The 17,938-nt window shown below is 39.8% G+C and overlaps 1 protein-coding gene and 1 long non-coding RNA gene across 2 annotated transcripts in view; one reads left to right on the top strand and one right to left on the bottom strand.

The window, feature by feature from the left end:
* The first annotated feature begins 1,077 nt into the window (after nucleotides 1–1,077).
* LOC133026196 (uncharacterized) lies at nucleotides 1,078–2,205 on the top strand. The gene is made up of 4 exons (XR_009683179.1): nucleotides 1,078–1,326; nucleotides 1,547–1,651; nucleotides 1,771–1,864; nucleotides 1,956–2,205. It is a non-coding gene; the product is annotated as an uncharacterized LOC133026196 (long non-coding RNA).
* A 14,955-nt stretch (nucleotides 2,206–17,160) lies between these two features.
* nxph1 (neurexophilin 1) overlaps nucleotides 17,161–17,938 on the bottom strand; it is a 45,374-nt gene continuing 44,596 nt past the window's right edge. Inside the window, exon 2 of the mRNA XM_061093240.1 lies at nucleotides 17,161–17,898. Within this exon, the coding sequence (XP_060949223.1) occupies nucleotides 17,161–17,898 (738 nt within the window). The remainder of the gene's footprint in view (nucleotides 17,899–17,938) is intronic.

Below are 17,938 nucleotides of genomic sequence, written 5' to 3'. Positions count from 1 at the left end.
TGAAAAGAAGCGTTTGTGTCAATCTGTGTCGCAGAGAAGTGTTGGCACATCCTTCGGTTAACGACTTTCACACGTATCTGCAGGCAGCAAAGGAAACGCTCAGGGTTCCTGCAGTTGTCAAGCCTGTGAGCTGTTGAGATTTGACCCCCCCTGCTCCAACTCCTAGAGGACGCTTTCACATGCAAATGACAATGCTCTGAGCTTCACAAATGCAAATCAGTTTCCCTGAGAGCAGATAACACCAATATGTAAGAGGCACCAACAAACTATCTGGCTGAGTAAACCAGACTTAAAATAAATATTAAACCTGAAATTTTAAATTGTTCTTAAGTAAGTAAGTGTGCTATAATGAATTATATTGTATACCACGAACAAAGGTCAATGCAGTCAAAAGAAATGAAACAATGCACTTTATTTCAAATTTTTATTGTCATCCAATCCTAAATCTCAACAACTGTACAGAGTGGCATGATTACAGTCACTTTTTCAATTGTGCTGGTTAAATGCACAGAGGAAGTGTAAACCACACCTCTTCCAGCAAATAAATGATGCTGGGTATGATCATCTGTGTCCTGTAAGCTCCAAACTTCTACTGGCTTTCCATAAAAATATCTGTCCTCCCAAAATACTGGCATCAAATTCACATGTCAATGGCAAACTAAGCTGTTCCATGAATTATAAATGGTACCTTTTCACCACTACTTTCAAAATTGCTATGAAACATTCATTGATTTAATGATTTATTTTTTCAGTGTAATATTTAATCCCCCATGGACTGCACAGTGACAAAACACAGCAGCCGGCTGTTTGGATACAACATACATCTCCACTCAGTTTGATTATTATTTTAAATATAAAGGAGACACAATATAGAGCTTAAATTCCTTCATAATTTGAACTTCAATTGTCTAATTGTTGTTATTAAACTTTCTCAGTATTCCATTAAAACAGTCAACACTTTTATCCAAAGCGACTTACGATAAGTGCATTCAACTATAAGGTTACGAACACAGAACAGCGTGAATCATGTGTGTAAATGTACTGAACACCGCTGCTCACGTCACCCGCTCGCGTCATCAGCTGATGGACTCGTCCAATCAGAGCCTCGTAAACGCCGTGCAGCAGCGTCGAGTGTCCCGCAGACAGGAAGCGGGTCGTGTTTAGCTTGTCCCGTACGAGTGACTCTGTCTTCGGGGTAAATAACTTGCTGAAGTCGACACGACACTGTTCCCTGGAGGAGAAGATGAGTGCGTGTGGAGGCAGAGCCGCGGGCCCGGTGTGGACGAGTCGAGGCGGAGAAGACGGAAGCACAGTCCCTGAGTTACGGTGAGCTAGAGACGCCATGCTAACCACTAAGCTAACCCTACATCTGAAAGCATGTCCGCCACTCTTTGGGATAGCGAGAAAGTTGCTAAAATACGAATACAGCATCGAGTGCTGGAGCAGATCTAGTGCATGTGTAAATATGTATGAATTACTTAGATGTAACAGTTTGTTCTCGTTAAGTTTTTTCATCAACGTGACTTTTTTCTGTATGTTTTCACAGCCTCAGCCCCCCCCCCCTCCACACACACACACACACACAAACAAAGAGGCTAGGCTGAGACGCTGAAAGTCCGGATTTAAAGTGCAGAAAATTAAGCCATTGAATGTAAGTAACTGTTTTTGAATTGTTTTGGTGTTTTTTTGCTGTGGATCTTCCAACGGTGATGCAGCGCGGCTATTTCCGTTTATTAATAATAAAGTCATGTTACATGTGTTGTTTTCCAGCTGCCTGTCCATGACGTACAAAGACACACTATGAGCCAGTATGATCCGACCAGACCTTACATCAGCATTGAGGAGTTGTCGGAGAAGAAAGAGGGTAAGGTTATATTCATTAAATAATTTTCCAGTTACATGTAAAGGTGTATGTTGTAATTGAACTGTGCTAATTTTACTGAATGTGTTTACAGCTGATTGAAGCGGGACAGATGACATGGATCCATCCTTCCACAGCCAGGAGTGCACCGACCTGTGTCCCACACTTCATATAAGACTGGAAGCTACACTGATCTCACAGCTACACACCACAGACGTCTACACACTGGAGAAGAGTCCCACAAAGAAGTCATGACCCAGAGGCTGCAGAGAAACATTTCAAGCCTCATCTGAGTTTTTGTACAATATTTTTGCTGTATGTAAATAAAGCTTTCACTCCACATATACCTTGTTCACATTTGTTCCCTGTACAATATGTTCACCTATAACATCAAGCATCACATGAATGTTTAGTTTTAATTAACTGCAGTGCTTTTGGTAAAGGCTTACTTATAAATAATAATAAATATTAATATATACATTTTTATTATAAATATTGTGTGGGAGGGGCTTACCCCACGTGCGGAATGCTGTGACCCCACGTGTGCACTGCAATGACCCATAAGGTGACCAATAGCAACACTTCTACCAACCAATCACGAGTGACATTAGTTTCAAGGGTCTGTGGTTTCCTCCAATGGTGAGTAGAGAGAGGTTCTAGCCAGCGGCTGGACTCCGATTCATATGCTAATTAGATCACACGTCGCGATCGGTCCGCGAGGCTCAGCGAGCCCCCCCGCGGCTCTCTCCTTTGTTCTCCAAATCCCCCTTAAGGTCCGCAAACGCCGATAGACCCACCTTGTCTTCACTGGCGAACGCCGAGGTAACATCATGGAAACAGTTGGTTACAGCAGGGGATTAGGCCTGTCCGTAGAGGTTCACTGTGACAATAATACTGCTTTTCGTCTAGTTCTTGGCTCCATCATTAATGAGAGTGGCATACAGATGTCTGCAGAGACGTACCTGTTATCAGTCTCTCGTCCCCAGCTGATCCGTGTTTGTGTATGTGCTAGCTGTACCCACTTTCCATTGGAAATTATGTATTTCCTGGGGCACGCCACCAGAAATGGCGAACATAAACTAAGCTTTAGACCACCTCTTCATTTGAGTGATGGTTTTTCCAGGTTGACAGGGATGGCTTTTTTCATTCGTCTTTCAAACCATCTTTCTTCTTTGGCCAAATTACCTACATTAACATTTTCAGAAGAGTATCCCTTGTCCTTGAGGTGTGAACATTTCCTGGCCTGAGAAACTGGCTCTCCTATGCTGTATTGGTTTTTATGTTTCCCCAATGTATAGGTCTGAGCAATCCTTGTTGGATTGGATTGGATAAACACACACATTTTGTTTGCGTCTGGGTCTTTTGTCGTTGGGTTGGACAAGCTTCTATCACAGGATGTTGAAATGTACAAGTTTGCCGTGTGGTTGAGGTGAAACGTCTTCAAGAAACACAAGCAATCCTGCAGCTCTGGGATATATGAAGCTGGCGTCAATCTTCTCAACTTACTCTCTGCCAGAAAATGACGTGAACCTAGCCCTACCATACAGTAGCTGTCATGCACAGGTGTTGAAGGTAGCCTTTTCAATCGGCAAGTCAAAGCAGTGGATCATGACAAGTGCTACACAATGGTGTGTCGGCAGCTGTGTGGGTGCAGTTTAGGGAATTGAGTGGGGACTCATTTGTGGAACGTCTCATGGAGACAACACACCAGAGGAGAGGCACTGATCTGCCAGCTCAAACTCAGTTGAGGATTTCACTTAACATAAAGGGAAACAATAGTCTAAGGCCCAATCCCATTTCACCCCTTGGCCCTAACCCTGCCCTTACCCCTTGTTTCAAGGGTTATCTTGCCCCTTTAATCGGAGTCCCAAGAGGTAGTGGTTGAAATCTTCTCCTACGAATTGAGACAGCCTTTCAAGAAGCTGTTACATCATCAGTAGTCGTCGCGAAAACAGGACACGTCATCAGTAGTCAATTCAAAAATACGGGATTATCATCCAAAATAGTCGCTAGCATGCTAAAACTAGTACGATAACGCTAGCGCGCTCACAATCTTTTTTTTTTATACAGTTGATATGAAAAAAGTGACCATATTACATTGAAATGATATTAAACTAAGATATTACAATCATTATCGAAATGTGTTAATCCTTATTAATGGAGTAACTGCTACATTTGTGGGTCTCTCTCCCAGCTTGCCAGTGATTCTCAAGGCATTCTGGTTACCCCTCAATTTGAAGTGAGGGTCTGAAAAATCTCCGTTTGGAGGGGCATAGACCCCTACCCCTCGGCCCCAACAGGCATTGGGACAGCCATCCCCTAAACGTGAACGCGCAAAATTAAGGGGTAGGGCCAAGGGGTGAAATGGGATTGGGTCCAAGTGTGGTTTACTAAGGTGTTACAATTAATTTGATAGTGATCCATTAATGCTTGATACCGGCCAACTAGATTATTTGAACAACAGTTTCATGTATTTCCCTCTCAAGTTAGTGGTACATTTCCTTTTTTTTAATGTTACTTCTGCTTCACTATGGCTGCAGGCAGATTATTTTATAGTTTAAGCAGAGAGTGCAGCATCTTTATCCTTTTATGGGTTTAGCAGAGAGTTTTAACTATAAAGTGTTTAACTACCAGTGTGGGATAAAAATAGTATATATAGTACATATGAATAACCTCTCTTTGAATTAGTATATACAAACATTTAAACCTGACATGGGTTCATATGCGTGGAGAAAGTGACCTGCCCTGCGTTGGACTCTATTAAACCCCAGCCAGTAGAGCAATACTTCAGTGAGCACTGAACTCACAGTCAGAAAGTTTGTATGGAGGAGTCATTTACAGTTGTCATCGCATTAGCTGTGCGTAAATAAAATAAGGAAGGAAAAGGTCAAATAGATAAGACCTGGGGGGAGTGTGGCAAAAAGGGGTGTGTACTTGTAGCAGGTAATTAATTCTCCTGGATTAAAATGCTACTTGTTTCATCAAACATGTTCCAAGACCCAGGGGCAGTGCTTTTTAAGACAGAATATTAATTAAATTGTTTTCCATGGAGTTATGGAAGTTTTAATAAGGATAACAAACACCTACTGAGTGGCCCCTTAAGAACCGTCTAAAAACTCTCCCCTGGGAAATGTACATCATTAAATATTAGGACAACCTTTATCTCCGTGTCATTTCAGACTCACTGATGTGGGTCTAATGGAATATGGAGAATGTAAATGGAAGGGGGAGGGGTTATGAATTTGATATAGTTTGTCAAGATTTATTAGTTTAAGTGATTCACACTCATGTGTCCCTATGATGGACATCATATGTTTAATAATGATTATGTCAAAACATAATATATACTTAAAGGTGTCCTATACACAGGCAGTAACTAATGATCCTCTTGTGTAATCAGACCAAATTATCCCTTAATTATTTCTTTATTAACCCCCCTGCACTTTAGTCAAGATCAAAGAATTTCTCTCTGTGCTTTGGAGGTTAAGAATCTACGATGTTACATAATGGCTACGCACTCGTAGTAGTTAAATAAAATCCAGAGTTTGACCAGATACAGAATGTACAGTAGCCACTGTTAAGACTCTAAAGCATGGTTACAATAAACCTCCATCTAGAGAATCAGCCTTATTCACAATCCAAAACAGGATGTGACATCATAATTCATATATTGGTAATAAATGAAGACTAAGCAGAGTAATCCGCTGTGAATGATCTGTGGAAGTGATGCTGCAGTGTGATAGTAACAAAGCATGCACGGTCAAAGCTGGATGGCGTCTTTTGACCTGCAGGTCAGCTGAAACCAGGTAGAGATTTCAATGTGTTGTGTATTGGTTTAAAATTAAATGAAATTTGCATTAAAATGAACAAGTGCAGTTTGACCATACCTTACTAGCTATCCCACACTGCTTAGTCTTTTGATTGTTTTTTTCTATACAATCATTGGTACACAAGGAGACTTTCTGGAAGATGACACAGTCTCAGTTGTTCCGGCAATTGATTTACCACTGCCATTTAAAGACAACGCTGTGAAAAATTTCCTGCAGGCTTTTTTTATACGAAATTACTTGTTGGTACAAAATGTCTCTATTCTCAAAATGCCAGAGAGTAAAAATAAAAAAGCACATTTTCCGTTGACTTTTATCTCTTGACAATTTGATGCAAATGCTAATGCATCATTCTCACTCAGTCGCCGTCAAATAACAATCAGTGACTAATGTGTTGTGCTAAAGAAAGAAGGTTGGTGGATGCAGAGGGAAGCACATGTCCATGTATTCCAACAGGGAGAATGTTAAATCATTCAAATATTTAATCCCGTGGAATTCTTTCCTGTTTTTTCTTCGTTGTGGTGAAGAGACCTTTAGGCACCTATCAAACCACTCTCACAGACCTTTTCACTTACCAATCCAAAGAGGCCAGCCAGGGATGCTAAACCGAAATCGGAATTTGCTCTGTCCGTCATATAAATATTTCCTAATGTTCTTAATAATATTATAACTAATTTCAGCACAGCTAAATTTAAATAGCTTGTCAGATAGTTTCCTGCAATGTATGTAACCTTTTAAATTTTCTGCAGAAATTTCTTTAAAAAACAACAAAATGTGAAATTGGAGAGCAAACATATTAATGAAGAAAATATTTGTCTGACCTGAGATGAACTCCCCATCTGTTACTAAGAATTCCATGTGCTCTCTGTCTCGACCGACCTTGTGCAAAACCAACCAGAAGAAACAAGCAACAGTTTGGAGTGGACTTGTGATTGCCGGTCCTTAACTGTGAAGATTCAGAAGATTTTAATGAAAACTAATATTTCATAAAAAATTAAAATGATTAAAGCTGGGGGGCTTTGTGCTGTTAGTCTGAATTGCTGCAGGAATGAGGGGCAACAAAGCTGAGAAGCAAATTGCATTAGTAAGTTGAGGAGAAGTGTATTAAAATGCAAATGTACAGCTGTTAATAGTTCTTCAAAAACCAATAATCCCCCACAGTCAGTCATGTGTCAAAATGGTTAATGGAAAAATATCCCAGAGGCACGGTCCCTTTTCCATTCCACTTTTGATTAAAGCAGAAATTCTGTTCAGGGAAAACCACAGTTTAGGTCAGGATTGGATTGGCAAAGATGGCTTAATGTGGGCAGGATCCCAAAGCCATTGTTCTGATGCCCCGATTTTGCAGATATGTCTCCTCATGGCAAGAATGCTTATCATGAACAGGAGGACATCGGGCTGCATATCTGATCTCCACTTATTATTACAGGCATTCATCATACAGCTGAGAGGAACACAACCTCTGCTGCAAATTCTGATATGCTGCTGAATGGAGAGACAGCAGGAAATAGTTAATATAATCTGTGTCTTTTGATGTCGCTATTCATATTATCATATATGCAATATGCAAGATATTCTAATTTCTCTGAATGAAGTGATGAAGACTTGAGCCAGCACAAATTGTATATACAGAAAGGTCAGTACATACATGAGACTGCTTACTTCTTGGGAGATTATTATGGAGGCGTATTTGTCTCTATAGATTTCAAAAATTTAAAGTCTGTGGATTTCTACCAACAGTTTTTTTTGTAAAGAAATTATGAATACGATTTTTTTTTTACTCTGAATTAAACTGAATTCAATAACTAATTTCACTGTTGAACTTTCAATGTTCACAATTCAGAATGAGACTTCATGCTTTCAAAATTTCAGGTCACATATATTTAAGTTGCTGAAATTCAGATACTGTATTTTAAATTTAAAAAACTAAATTCCGGTTCAATATGCTGGATACCAAAGATGAGCACTCGCTTCTGTCTCAAATCGATCCAACATTTAGCCGAGTTGTGCCACTTTGGTCATGTGACGCCCGTATTGTTTGGCAACCCTCTGTCACGTCACCCATTGGTTTGTGAACTACCATGTTCGGACCGATACTGATACACTATTCCAACTAAGTATGATGTCAGAATGAGTATGTACTGCATTTCAACTGCTCACTATACTGATTTTGTGTATGTGAGAAATTCTACAATGTATAATACATTTGGAGAGATTTTCCTAGTGTGACCCGTGAAGTTACTGGACACACTCAGATGCCCCAAAATGCATTCTGTTCCTTCTGACTGTATAGAGGAATATGCAGTAGACGTCACCAGCAGCAGCAAGACACAGCTTGTATATGTAAGTAAATCAAACCACAATACATGTGGTTTAATACTTAACAGTTTTTACAGTATATTCATAGTGAATGTATCTCTATTGTTGTTGAAATGTAATATAACTGCTGGCCTTTTAGTCTAAACGTTAACAAGTTGGCTAATAACAACGTCGTCAAGCGAGAGTGTAAATATAGATGATGTTTAACATGATGAAGTTTTGTGTAAGAAAAGAGCATTCATCTTGTAATGTTCATGACCACTGCTCCCTTTATGTGTTGTTGTTATTCTACAGCTGAATGATGCATATGAGAAAACCAGAGCAGAGATAAAGGAGGGCTACTGCTCTGCTCTGCTAAAATGTATAATTGTACAAATGTATAATTGTACATCATTGACCAGCTAGTTTTGATATTTATTATATTATACATGTATATATATATTGCAAAGAGCATAATATTAGAGTATCTGTCACAGTTGTGATTATCCCTTGTCAAAAGCTCACGCTAAATTCATCATGTTAATCAAGGACCATGGGCTGGAAAGAAAGGTGGGAGCTGGGTGGGTTGAATAGAAGTTGAAGGAGCTGAAACATAAATATGTGGTGAGTTAAATTATTAAGAGTGTTACAGTCTGAATGTTACGATCAAAAGGAATGTACCAATGATATTATCTGAAGGTGGCTCAAAGCTACAGACCCCTCTGTACAAATCAAAGTAATACAACTGTGCTATCATATATACATATATATGTCAAGAGTGTTGATTTAAAAGGGTCATACAAATAGAGGAGAGAGCCAAAGAAACATAAGCAGGTTTATTGATTGTAATAGTTTTAATTGGTTTTGAACTGATAATATACAGCAATAAACAATTACAACAGGCAATTGTTGCAAAAACAGAACCCTACAATGCAGCTACGAGCCTGAATCTGAGGGTGGCCGCTGGAGAGGCTCAATGTGACAGTCATAACTATCATCACCTTCACCTCAGGCTCCATCATGTCCCTGTTAATGATGCAGAGGTTGTGTAGAAAAAGGCACTAGATGATGACCCGGCACCCAAATTCCACCTTAACCATTAAATAGATGATTACAATTGTTTCGATACATTTTTACTATATTCTAGTATTTATCTATCAGTGTAACATTTATCTATTTATTCGTATTGTCTATCCTTTAGTTTATTTTAAATCATTGAATTTACCAATTGTGTGTTTATATATCTACTAATGATTAAATGTACAGTATCTCTGTGATGTTTTTCACTTTGAGAATGGTATTTGATGCATGGAGATGATCAATTCTATGATTAATTTGTAAGAAATCTATACAATAATAGACTAATCAAGAGAGAAATCAATATGATATCCATATGGTTTTTAAGCAAGATGAATATAAATGTATTTTTATAGCCCATTATCATCCATGGAGGTCATCAGATGAGCTATGATGAGGGTTCATCGTCTTGGGAACAAAAGGTCCCTCATTATATCTTGACGAGTTATGTTTGGGTTTGTCTCTGGTAGGTTTATTAGGGTTATCGAGCTTCTTAGACGTTTTTTTAGGACAGCTGATGTCAGCTTGGATTCATAACAATTATGATGGATTCCAGTGGTGACCTAGAATCTTACTCCTGCAGCAACATTCTTTCATGCATCCTTCCATAAGTGTATGTATCAAAAATCTATTTTTGTTTGAATAATTACAGAACATGAATGTATTTTGTGGAGCCTTGTAGCAATGCCAACACAACTAAAGACATGTTAGTCCTGCAAGAAGATGACAGCAGTCTCCAGAATCAACACACAAATTAGATTTCTGTGAGAAAGAAAAATGCAGAAGAAGAAGCTCAGGCTGCTGCCCAGCAAGTATCGAGGCCCCGCTGGCTCTTTGGCAACCTGCCTTACTGCAGCATCACCAATCCAGTACAACATTGTACCGCATTGTGCTCCAGTTGCACCTCAATGCCAAGTGAAAACCGCAGCATTATGCAGCAGTACACTCAACTGGACGGCTTTTGTTGGACTGCTGATGCGTCCTTTTGGCAGAGATAAGCTGAAACTCAGATGGACAACATTTTTCCCTGTCGTTATGAATGGGTTACTTAGGGACAGTTTTGAAGTAAATACAGCACAAAAGCCGGTAATACCACTTCAACACATCACCTCATGACAAGACGCATGGGATTCATTGTATTCAAAACCCATGTACACAAATGTTTTTTTTCTGACATATCACTGTTATTTAACGAGCTGAGCGACTGCTGGATGGTTCACCATAATTCTCATGCAGTCATGGCTTGTAAAACATCTGTGAATAGACTGTGGATAATGTACTGTGTGTTCCATTAAACTCTGGTTGACAGACTGTGTCCTTTTCTTGTTTTTCTCTAAGATCCACTCTGTCTTCTATATTGACATTGCTGAATTATTTTCCTAATTGGACCGGGTGACAAGAACACCGCATTTACGAAGTTGAGTCACAAAGAAGTGGTTGGGGTGGTTGACGGAGAAAGAAACCGCAGAACAATTGCACTCTCGGCTGGGTTTTGGCAAACAATAACACTTTGGGTTAAGGCTGGGGAAGGATTGTAGTTTTGAATATATGATTAAAAAAACATTGTGTCTCAACACATTTGAAAATCTTTGGTGCTGAACGTTGCAGATTACTCAAGGCCTTTAATTCAGGATTTGGGCAAATACCATGCAGCACTCAGTCTGGTAATACATAGGGTTCAGCATACATAACCTTGAAAGGAACATGGTCAAAAAGGCTTTGCATGACTTGCTACTATTTTTGCCTGTATTTGTTGAGTTGTTTCTATTCTCTCATTGGTACCTGCCAGATGATACATTATCTCACATGTCAGCATAGATCTCAATGGTTTCTTTCCTTCAGTTGTTCTACCCCTTCATTTCTTTGTGTATAATCTATCAATGTCCATATGAAATGTTACATTCCCCTACGGGTCCTCTACGTCATTGCTAAGGTTGAAAGGAATACTGACCCTGTATCCATCACATTTAGAATCAACACGAGTGGTTATGTTCCGTGTCTGCTTCTACACTAATGGTATTTAACCATATACTATCACATGTTCAAGAAATCCCTGCTGGCTTGTTAAAAGTGAGCATGGAGGGCAAACTGTTGGAGGCAGCTCCTTAATGAGGACAGCTATAAAAGCACCCTGCAGACCGCCAATGAACACACAAACCTGGCATCCACTTTAATTACTGATAAGTTGTGAGCGAGCTAAAGGCAGCGGATTTCCTTTCCCGAGAGGCTCTAATCTGTTTAAAGCCGACTGCTGATCCTAACTGCCGAGTTGGAGGATTCAATGGCAGGTGCCACTGTGAAGTCCCAGAACAGACGCTATCAGTCTCGCATCCCAATCTCCACATCTCCCAGGGACTGAAATACAAGTTCGCCTCCACATGTCCAACTTTCTGGCACGCTCGGTTATTAGGAAATCTGCTCGATCACACATGGTGCAAGATCAGAGGAAGCTCCAAGAAGTAATTAAAGTCAGGCACGGAGCTTTTGTGTTCTGGGTCGCTCTTACTGTGGAAGCCACGCAACGCTTTTCACAGACTGTTTACATACACAGTGTCTGTACACTGTGTACATGAGAAATATGGAGCCTGCATAATTCATCATGATACATACCAAGAAATTAATTTGGCAATTAGTAATTTCCTCTGACTCAATAAAAAACAGTGGGGAAATAAATTACATTTGTGAAGAGATATCATTTTATCCAGTTAGTTACAAGTGAAACACATTCATAAAACATTGTCATATTATGCCTCATAAGAAAGCACACTAATTATCTATAAACTGTGTTTCCAGGTGTAATGGAAAAATTAACTTAGTATGTGTGAAACCTATGTTGTAGTTGGAAAGTAAGTTTTTGCAGCCCTGTCTAAAGATTTGTATGACCTGTATTTACATACATATACAACCTGTCCAAATACGTTATAACCTGAGCTTTTTTATGGTCTGAACTGTGTTGCCCCTAAAACTGTGGACCCTTTAGACTCCCCAAAGAACAGAATGTATGTCTTCCTATATCCAAAGGAAACACATGTAAATCAGTTGTCTGTGTTTAGATTCCTCTATCCTCCTGCGCCTACAGAACCAGTCTGAGCTGGTTCTGAAAGATAGCCTTAGTCCTCCTATATAATATCCTTGCATTTGACTGTCCTGCATCTTCACTCAGAGATCCTTGTGACTCGCTGTGTTGTAACCTTTCTACAGAAAGCCCTTTATTAAATACACAAAGACAAATATGGTGCTCCAGCCTCTTGTATTTCCAGATTTCCATCACACAGGTCAGCATTGTGGCACTGAATATGACATCACTGTGAAGCTGCAGAATGACCAAGATTGGTTCATCTATTAATTTTTTTTTCTACTTGAAGACTCCTTCTTCAGCACCTCTGTGCAGTGAGTGGTCGCAGCACTGCATCTGTAGCACTCAACCTGCTCCCTGTGAGCTAAGAGACCAAACTGAAGTCAAACACTGCACCAAACTTCCCTGTGCTCCGATATGTATTCATGTATTTAATTCTGAGATACAGTTAAAGCATGAAGGAGCACAACAGTGCGGGTCTTGGGCCTAATGTGGGCTCATGATATGTATTGCTTGATTTCTAAAAGAATTGGAAAAACAAGCCAGTGGGACTAAATGGTCAGATGAACGTCAGCACAATAACATAACTTATAAATGTTTTAGATTAAAGTTAAATGGCCTCATGAAATATGTTATGCATTGTAGAGATTAGTAGAGTTAGCTTTCACTGTAAAGTCAAAATCCATTAAAAACGCCATTGACCATAAATCTAAGAGGCAAAACATACTGAATAGCAAAGGGACTATTATTATTATTTACTTCTTACATGTTCAACTGCCTGCTTGTCTCCACATCAGAGAGACACCGCAGCTCTGCCCCTGCTCTGCTCTGACTGGCATGTGTTTAAATGTTAATGTGTTGGTATTAACTCTCATCAGACAACATGGCCTGAGGGCATATCTAGATATGTTTGTTCAACAACATCTTTACAGCAGTGAAATCTGATGACGATTCCCCTTCTATCACACACTGCATGAACTCTGAAACTGATTGTCCACACCAGACTTTATTACTGTTTCAGCACAGGATTATAAAACCTACCTTATTTAGATTATGTATAGCAGGCCAGAAGTTGTGATGATAAATCTTGGTCCAGATTATTATTATTATCATCTGTATAATCTTTATAGCATCTGTTGCTTTTCTGTTTGTTGTTGGTGATCGTTGTAGCATCTAGTTGTATTTTGAGTTTTGGCCTCAGTTACATTCATGGTGACAACCCAACATAAAGCTCTTATCCTGGTCAGTATTAACTGTTGCATCTCTGACATACATTTACATGTGAAATATATTTCCCCTGCTTGCCTCTTCTGCTTGAATATCAAACCACACAAACATTTAAACCCAATTCTTTCTGCTTTAGAAACATAACTGATTTTGGATGGTTGTGGTCCAGGCACACTGTGGGCTTTTTTAAAACCATTCTCCACATTTGATTTAAAAGTCAGCTCTGGCAGGTTACCCTCACCCCAAGGACTTTCACCATGGTCTGTTTTCTGCGGCTCTGATGTTAAACATGGATTCTAAGGCACCCTGAGATTAAAGACTCCTGAAGGGAGTAGGTTTACTCTGAGTAAAGTAAGTGCATGGTCATTAAAACAAATTCATAATCAAGGGAGCTGCAATACTACATGTCAATACGGTAACAGTTAAATAAAGAACAGTAAATCCAGTGGAGCCGGAAATACTAATGTATAGAAAAACACATTTAGATAGCAGGTGATAGGTAGTGATAGGGTTAGGTCGATAAACTGAGTTGATACATTAAGACTAATACATTTTATTTAGCCTTGTGATGATGAAATCCTATTGTAGCCAGGGGTTTCCCTATACAAGAGAGATATATATATATGCTTTTAGTAAAGTCTGAAAAATTGGGGGTGAGGGAGTACCACTGTGATGGTGGAATTGTATACACTGGTTATTTTGGTCTTTATGTGTAGCCAAGGGTACCTGTCCTGGTGCAGAGCTCTACTCAATAAGACAAGATTTTCAAGAGTTTCCAAGTGTGTCTATAATGTGTGTTCGGACAGTCCAGTTTAACCTGCCGCCTGGTGTAATGAATGTTGGGGAGGAAATGCAGGATATTCATGACTACTGAAGACAAGCTCTTACCATCTGTCAACATCTTTACTGTAGAAATGAAATGGAGAAGTTCAAAAACAGTCAAGAGTTAGAACTGTCACTTATGATAAGCTCAAGGTAACTGGAGTCTGAAAAATGCTGTTAATTTTCAGACGAAATGTTTCAGAGAGAGAAATCAACTCAGTCAGCTGGTAAGTGGCTACACCAACTGAAGAGGAGACCTCATTACAGACATCAGAAAGTTTTGTGAATAGCTTTAAACCAATGTTGTTCTGTGTGGCACACATTAACACAATATGGACTTGAGAACATAGCACGTGCACCTTATATATACTTTAGTTGTTCCACTTGTGTTCATTGTACTGGAAGATATAAAAAAACATATGTTGTGTATTTTTGAATGTTGTTACAATAATGGTCTAAATTGGTGTGGAAATACATAGTTTTTAATGAAATATCGTATTTCTTTGGAGGGACCCTTGACTCTCCTAAGCAAACAATCACTAAATGGCTAAACACATAGAAAAACACCATTGGTAAACCTGGACATGAGGCTGTCAATTCAAAACTTTGCAAAAATGTATATAATGTTTAAAAGACATTTACTTTGAATTATATAATAAAGCAGATACATTACATTACAAAACAGCGACTTACAATAATTGCATTCGACCATTTAGGGTACAAACCCAGAACAGCAAGAATCACGTAAGTACAATAAGCTTAAAAAATGCTGTGCTACAAGTAAGTGCCATATATAAGTGCACTATATAAGTGCAAGACTATATTATCAGGTAACTTTAATTATGTGGTTTATTCACAATGGTCTCACATACCTCTCCATCTTACTTGCAAAGGCTGTGATGAGGGTAGCAGCTCTTATTGTGCACTGTCCTCTTGTCCTGGTGCCATGAGCGGGGTTGGAGGATTGTGTATTGGTCAGAGCTGCAGCTGTAGTAGAGCTGGAATTCACCCAGACACACAGATACTGTTTCTGTGTGCGGAGCTGACAGCGACACATACTGTTCATTGATTGCAGAACAGCCCAGTGTCGGTCTCACCTGTATGTGTCTTTCAGCTTCATGAGTCAACACACGAAGATGGAACGTGTTTGTCATACATGTGGGGAAAGGAGGTTTGGGTTTGTTGTCAACGCCCTCCCGACCACCTCCTCAAACGAGGGGAACAACACACAAAATCTTTCCTGAACCATTGATTTCCCCCTAATCTCAATTGCACTGTATCTGCTATGTGCAAGGTTTTTTTTGTTTTGTGAATGGAAAAACAAACAACCATGATCAGAGCTTTGAGGCCAACATGCACCTGTTCAGATCCAAATGGTTTGAAGCACGTACAGTGAGTCACTACATATAAATAACTAATAGATATGACCATGAATTTCCCCCCATTTGGTAACATATATTAAATATCAACAATACATTTCATTAAATTTAATATATAAATATGCAAATGAGGCCATATTATAATACAATGCATTCACTTGCATGTTCTCAGAAGGCCAGAAACTACTTTGTTGCCGGTCAGTGTATTACTCAATAGTGGTGACTGGTGTTTTAGACCTATCTCTTTCCACAGGTATGGTGTAACCAGACTTCAACAGAGCATTACTGCCAACAAGACTCACAGAAATAACTCACATGTACCAGCATTCACTTGATAAAATTTACTGTATTCTTTAATTCATATGTACATGTTCAACCCCCATCCCACCCCACACCCCACCCCAGAGTAAAGAAAATTCAATCAATACTTTTAATATATTTAGTCAGTTTTACAGCTTTTTTACAGGATTGCTGTTTTCATGAAATTCACATCTAGGGTAGCAACATCATTTTCTTTGCAAGAGAAACCAAAAACGAGCATAGATGGAGTGAACAAGAGGACATAGCGCGGAGGGGAACACAGCTCTTAGGGGCATGTATAGAAGCAGCGCAATTGGGATAAACTATGTACAATACAAACCATTCATACAAATTAGGCTCTAAGATATAGAATTCAATACATTACAGTTGATATATTAAGTGACAATGCGCAAGCCCCATCTTCCCGAAGAAGTCACTGATCGATCGGCCAGGTGATCGGACATTCAATCAGCCGAGAGTGAAGAAATCACCCAACGAAAATCAGTGTCTGCCTGCCAGGAACACAGCCGAGGATTGAAAGTGTTACAGTATCTGTTACCAACAGTTTCTCTCCGGAATGAGACTCCCCTAAGGGAGAAGTCTGTTTAGTCCAAGCTCACCCCTAGATAGATAAGACCACCTCACATTTCTAAAAGCATCAAACTCACATTTAGTCTTCACTCTCCTCTTCAGATGCCTCGCAGGCATCCAAGCTAGCTATTTAATTTTATATTTTTTAAATTATTTTTCAATGAGGAGTTAATTTTTGTTTTCTAGGATGAACTGCAGAGCGTAAATAGCACAGCAGGGGCAAACAGTCAATATGTTGGTGTCCAGAGAGTTAATGTGTCATATATGACATATGCTAAGAGAGATAAACAAAGTTATTACGTGTATTTTGTGAACTAGACATAAAGCAAAACAGTTCGGAGGAACTCAAAAGGAAAAAGAACCAAGAGGTCCAATAAGCCTCTGTTATCTACACATGGTTTAAAAGGGATAAAACATAATTTAGGGACAAACTAACTTTAACCACAGCCTTCAGCTTTTCAGGTCAGTGTAAGCTTATTCAAGTCTTACATATTACCCCTTTTTTTCAACAACAGTGAATTGTTAAAAGTAACTGTTCCCTCAAAATTCAGAAAGCTGAAGTGGAAAATCATTGGGGATGACTGACACTCTGGTGTAGACATGTTTAGGGACAGTAAGGCTAACAAACACATTTCTCTGGAATGGGTAGAAGCCCCATTCTGTGCTCCTTTTGTCCAAGGTGTGACTGAGTGTATGCAACTGTCAGCCAGAGGGAAAGTAGGGTGTGTCACTATGGTAGTTGTAATCTGGGCACACTTTCTGCACCAGTTTGTAGTCGGTACTGTAGAAGGAAATGAAGATGCAGATGACTTTGAAAGGTTTGGAGCAGAGCCAGGAAACATGGCTCTGGGTCTGCTCCTGGTAGCAGGTCTTGGATGGGTCGAAGTTGCAGAGCGTGTTCTTGGCACCTTTCTCCACCTTCTCGTACTCGATACGGCAGTTGAAGGACTTTGAATCCTTTGCATCTATGACGGACTGCTGCGATGTCACATCGAACTCCACTATCCTTGTTGGAGGGACCAAGCTGACCGACACGTTGCCCTGACCTGTGGAGTTGTGGCGGAAGTAGACACTGAAGGTGCCATTACCATGATCCACAATCTTACCAGTGATCAGCAGGTTGAGTTTGACCGTCTTGATGTTGGAGTGGAAGTCCCCCCAGCCAAACATCTTCTTGAATTTACCGGTCTTTACCATGGGCCGCCGCTTAGCCCGTGGCCGCGAGTCCTGCAGGTCTGTGGAGTTCCTCAGCCAGTCCCACAGGTCCTGCTCCGAGTAGGGCTCTGGAGTGTCATAGTGAAGGTCCAAAGCTGTGCTGTTTTCTTTGCCATGCAGAGTCTGTGTCAGCAGCCGACTGATTGACATATCCTTACTGCTCTCTGTCCATATATGCTTTAGCGTTGATTTGGGGCTTCCTGACTTGACATGGGCACTTGTAACCTGGGAAGGGGACAAAAAAGCATCCATGAGCTGATATGTT

This window comes from Limanda limanda, chromosome 19 (assembly GCF_963576545.1).
Source record: "Limanda limanda chromosome 19, fLimLim1.1, whole genome shotgun sequence".
In the NCBI taxonomy this organism is placed as follows: domain Eukaryota; kingdom Metazoa; phylum Chordata; class Actinopteri; order Pleuronectiformes; family Pleuronectidae; genus Limanda; species Limanda limanda.
The sequence above is the reverse complement of the archived record's forward strand: the minus strand, read 5'-3'. Positions and strand labels throughout refer to the sequence as shown.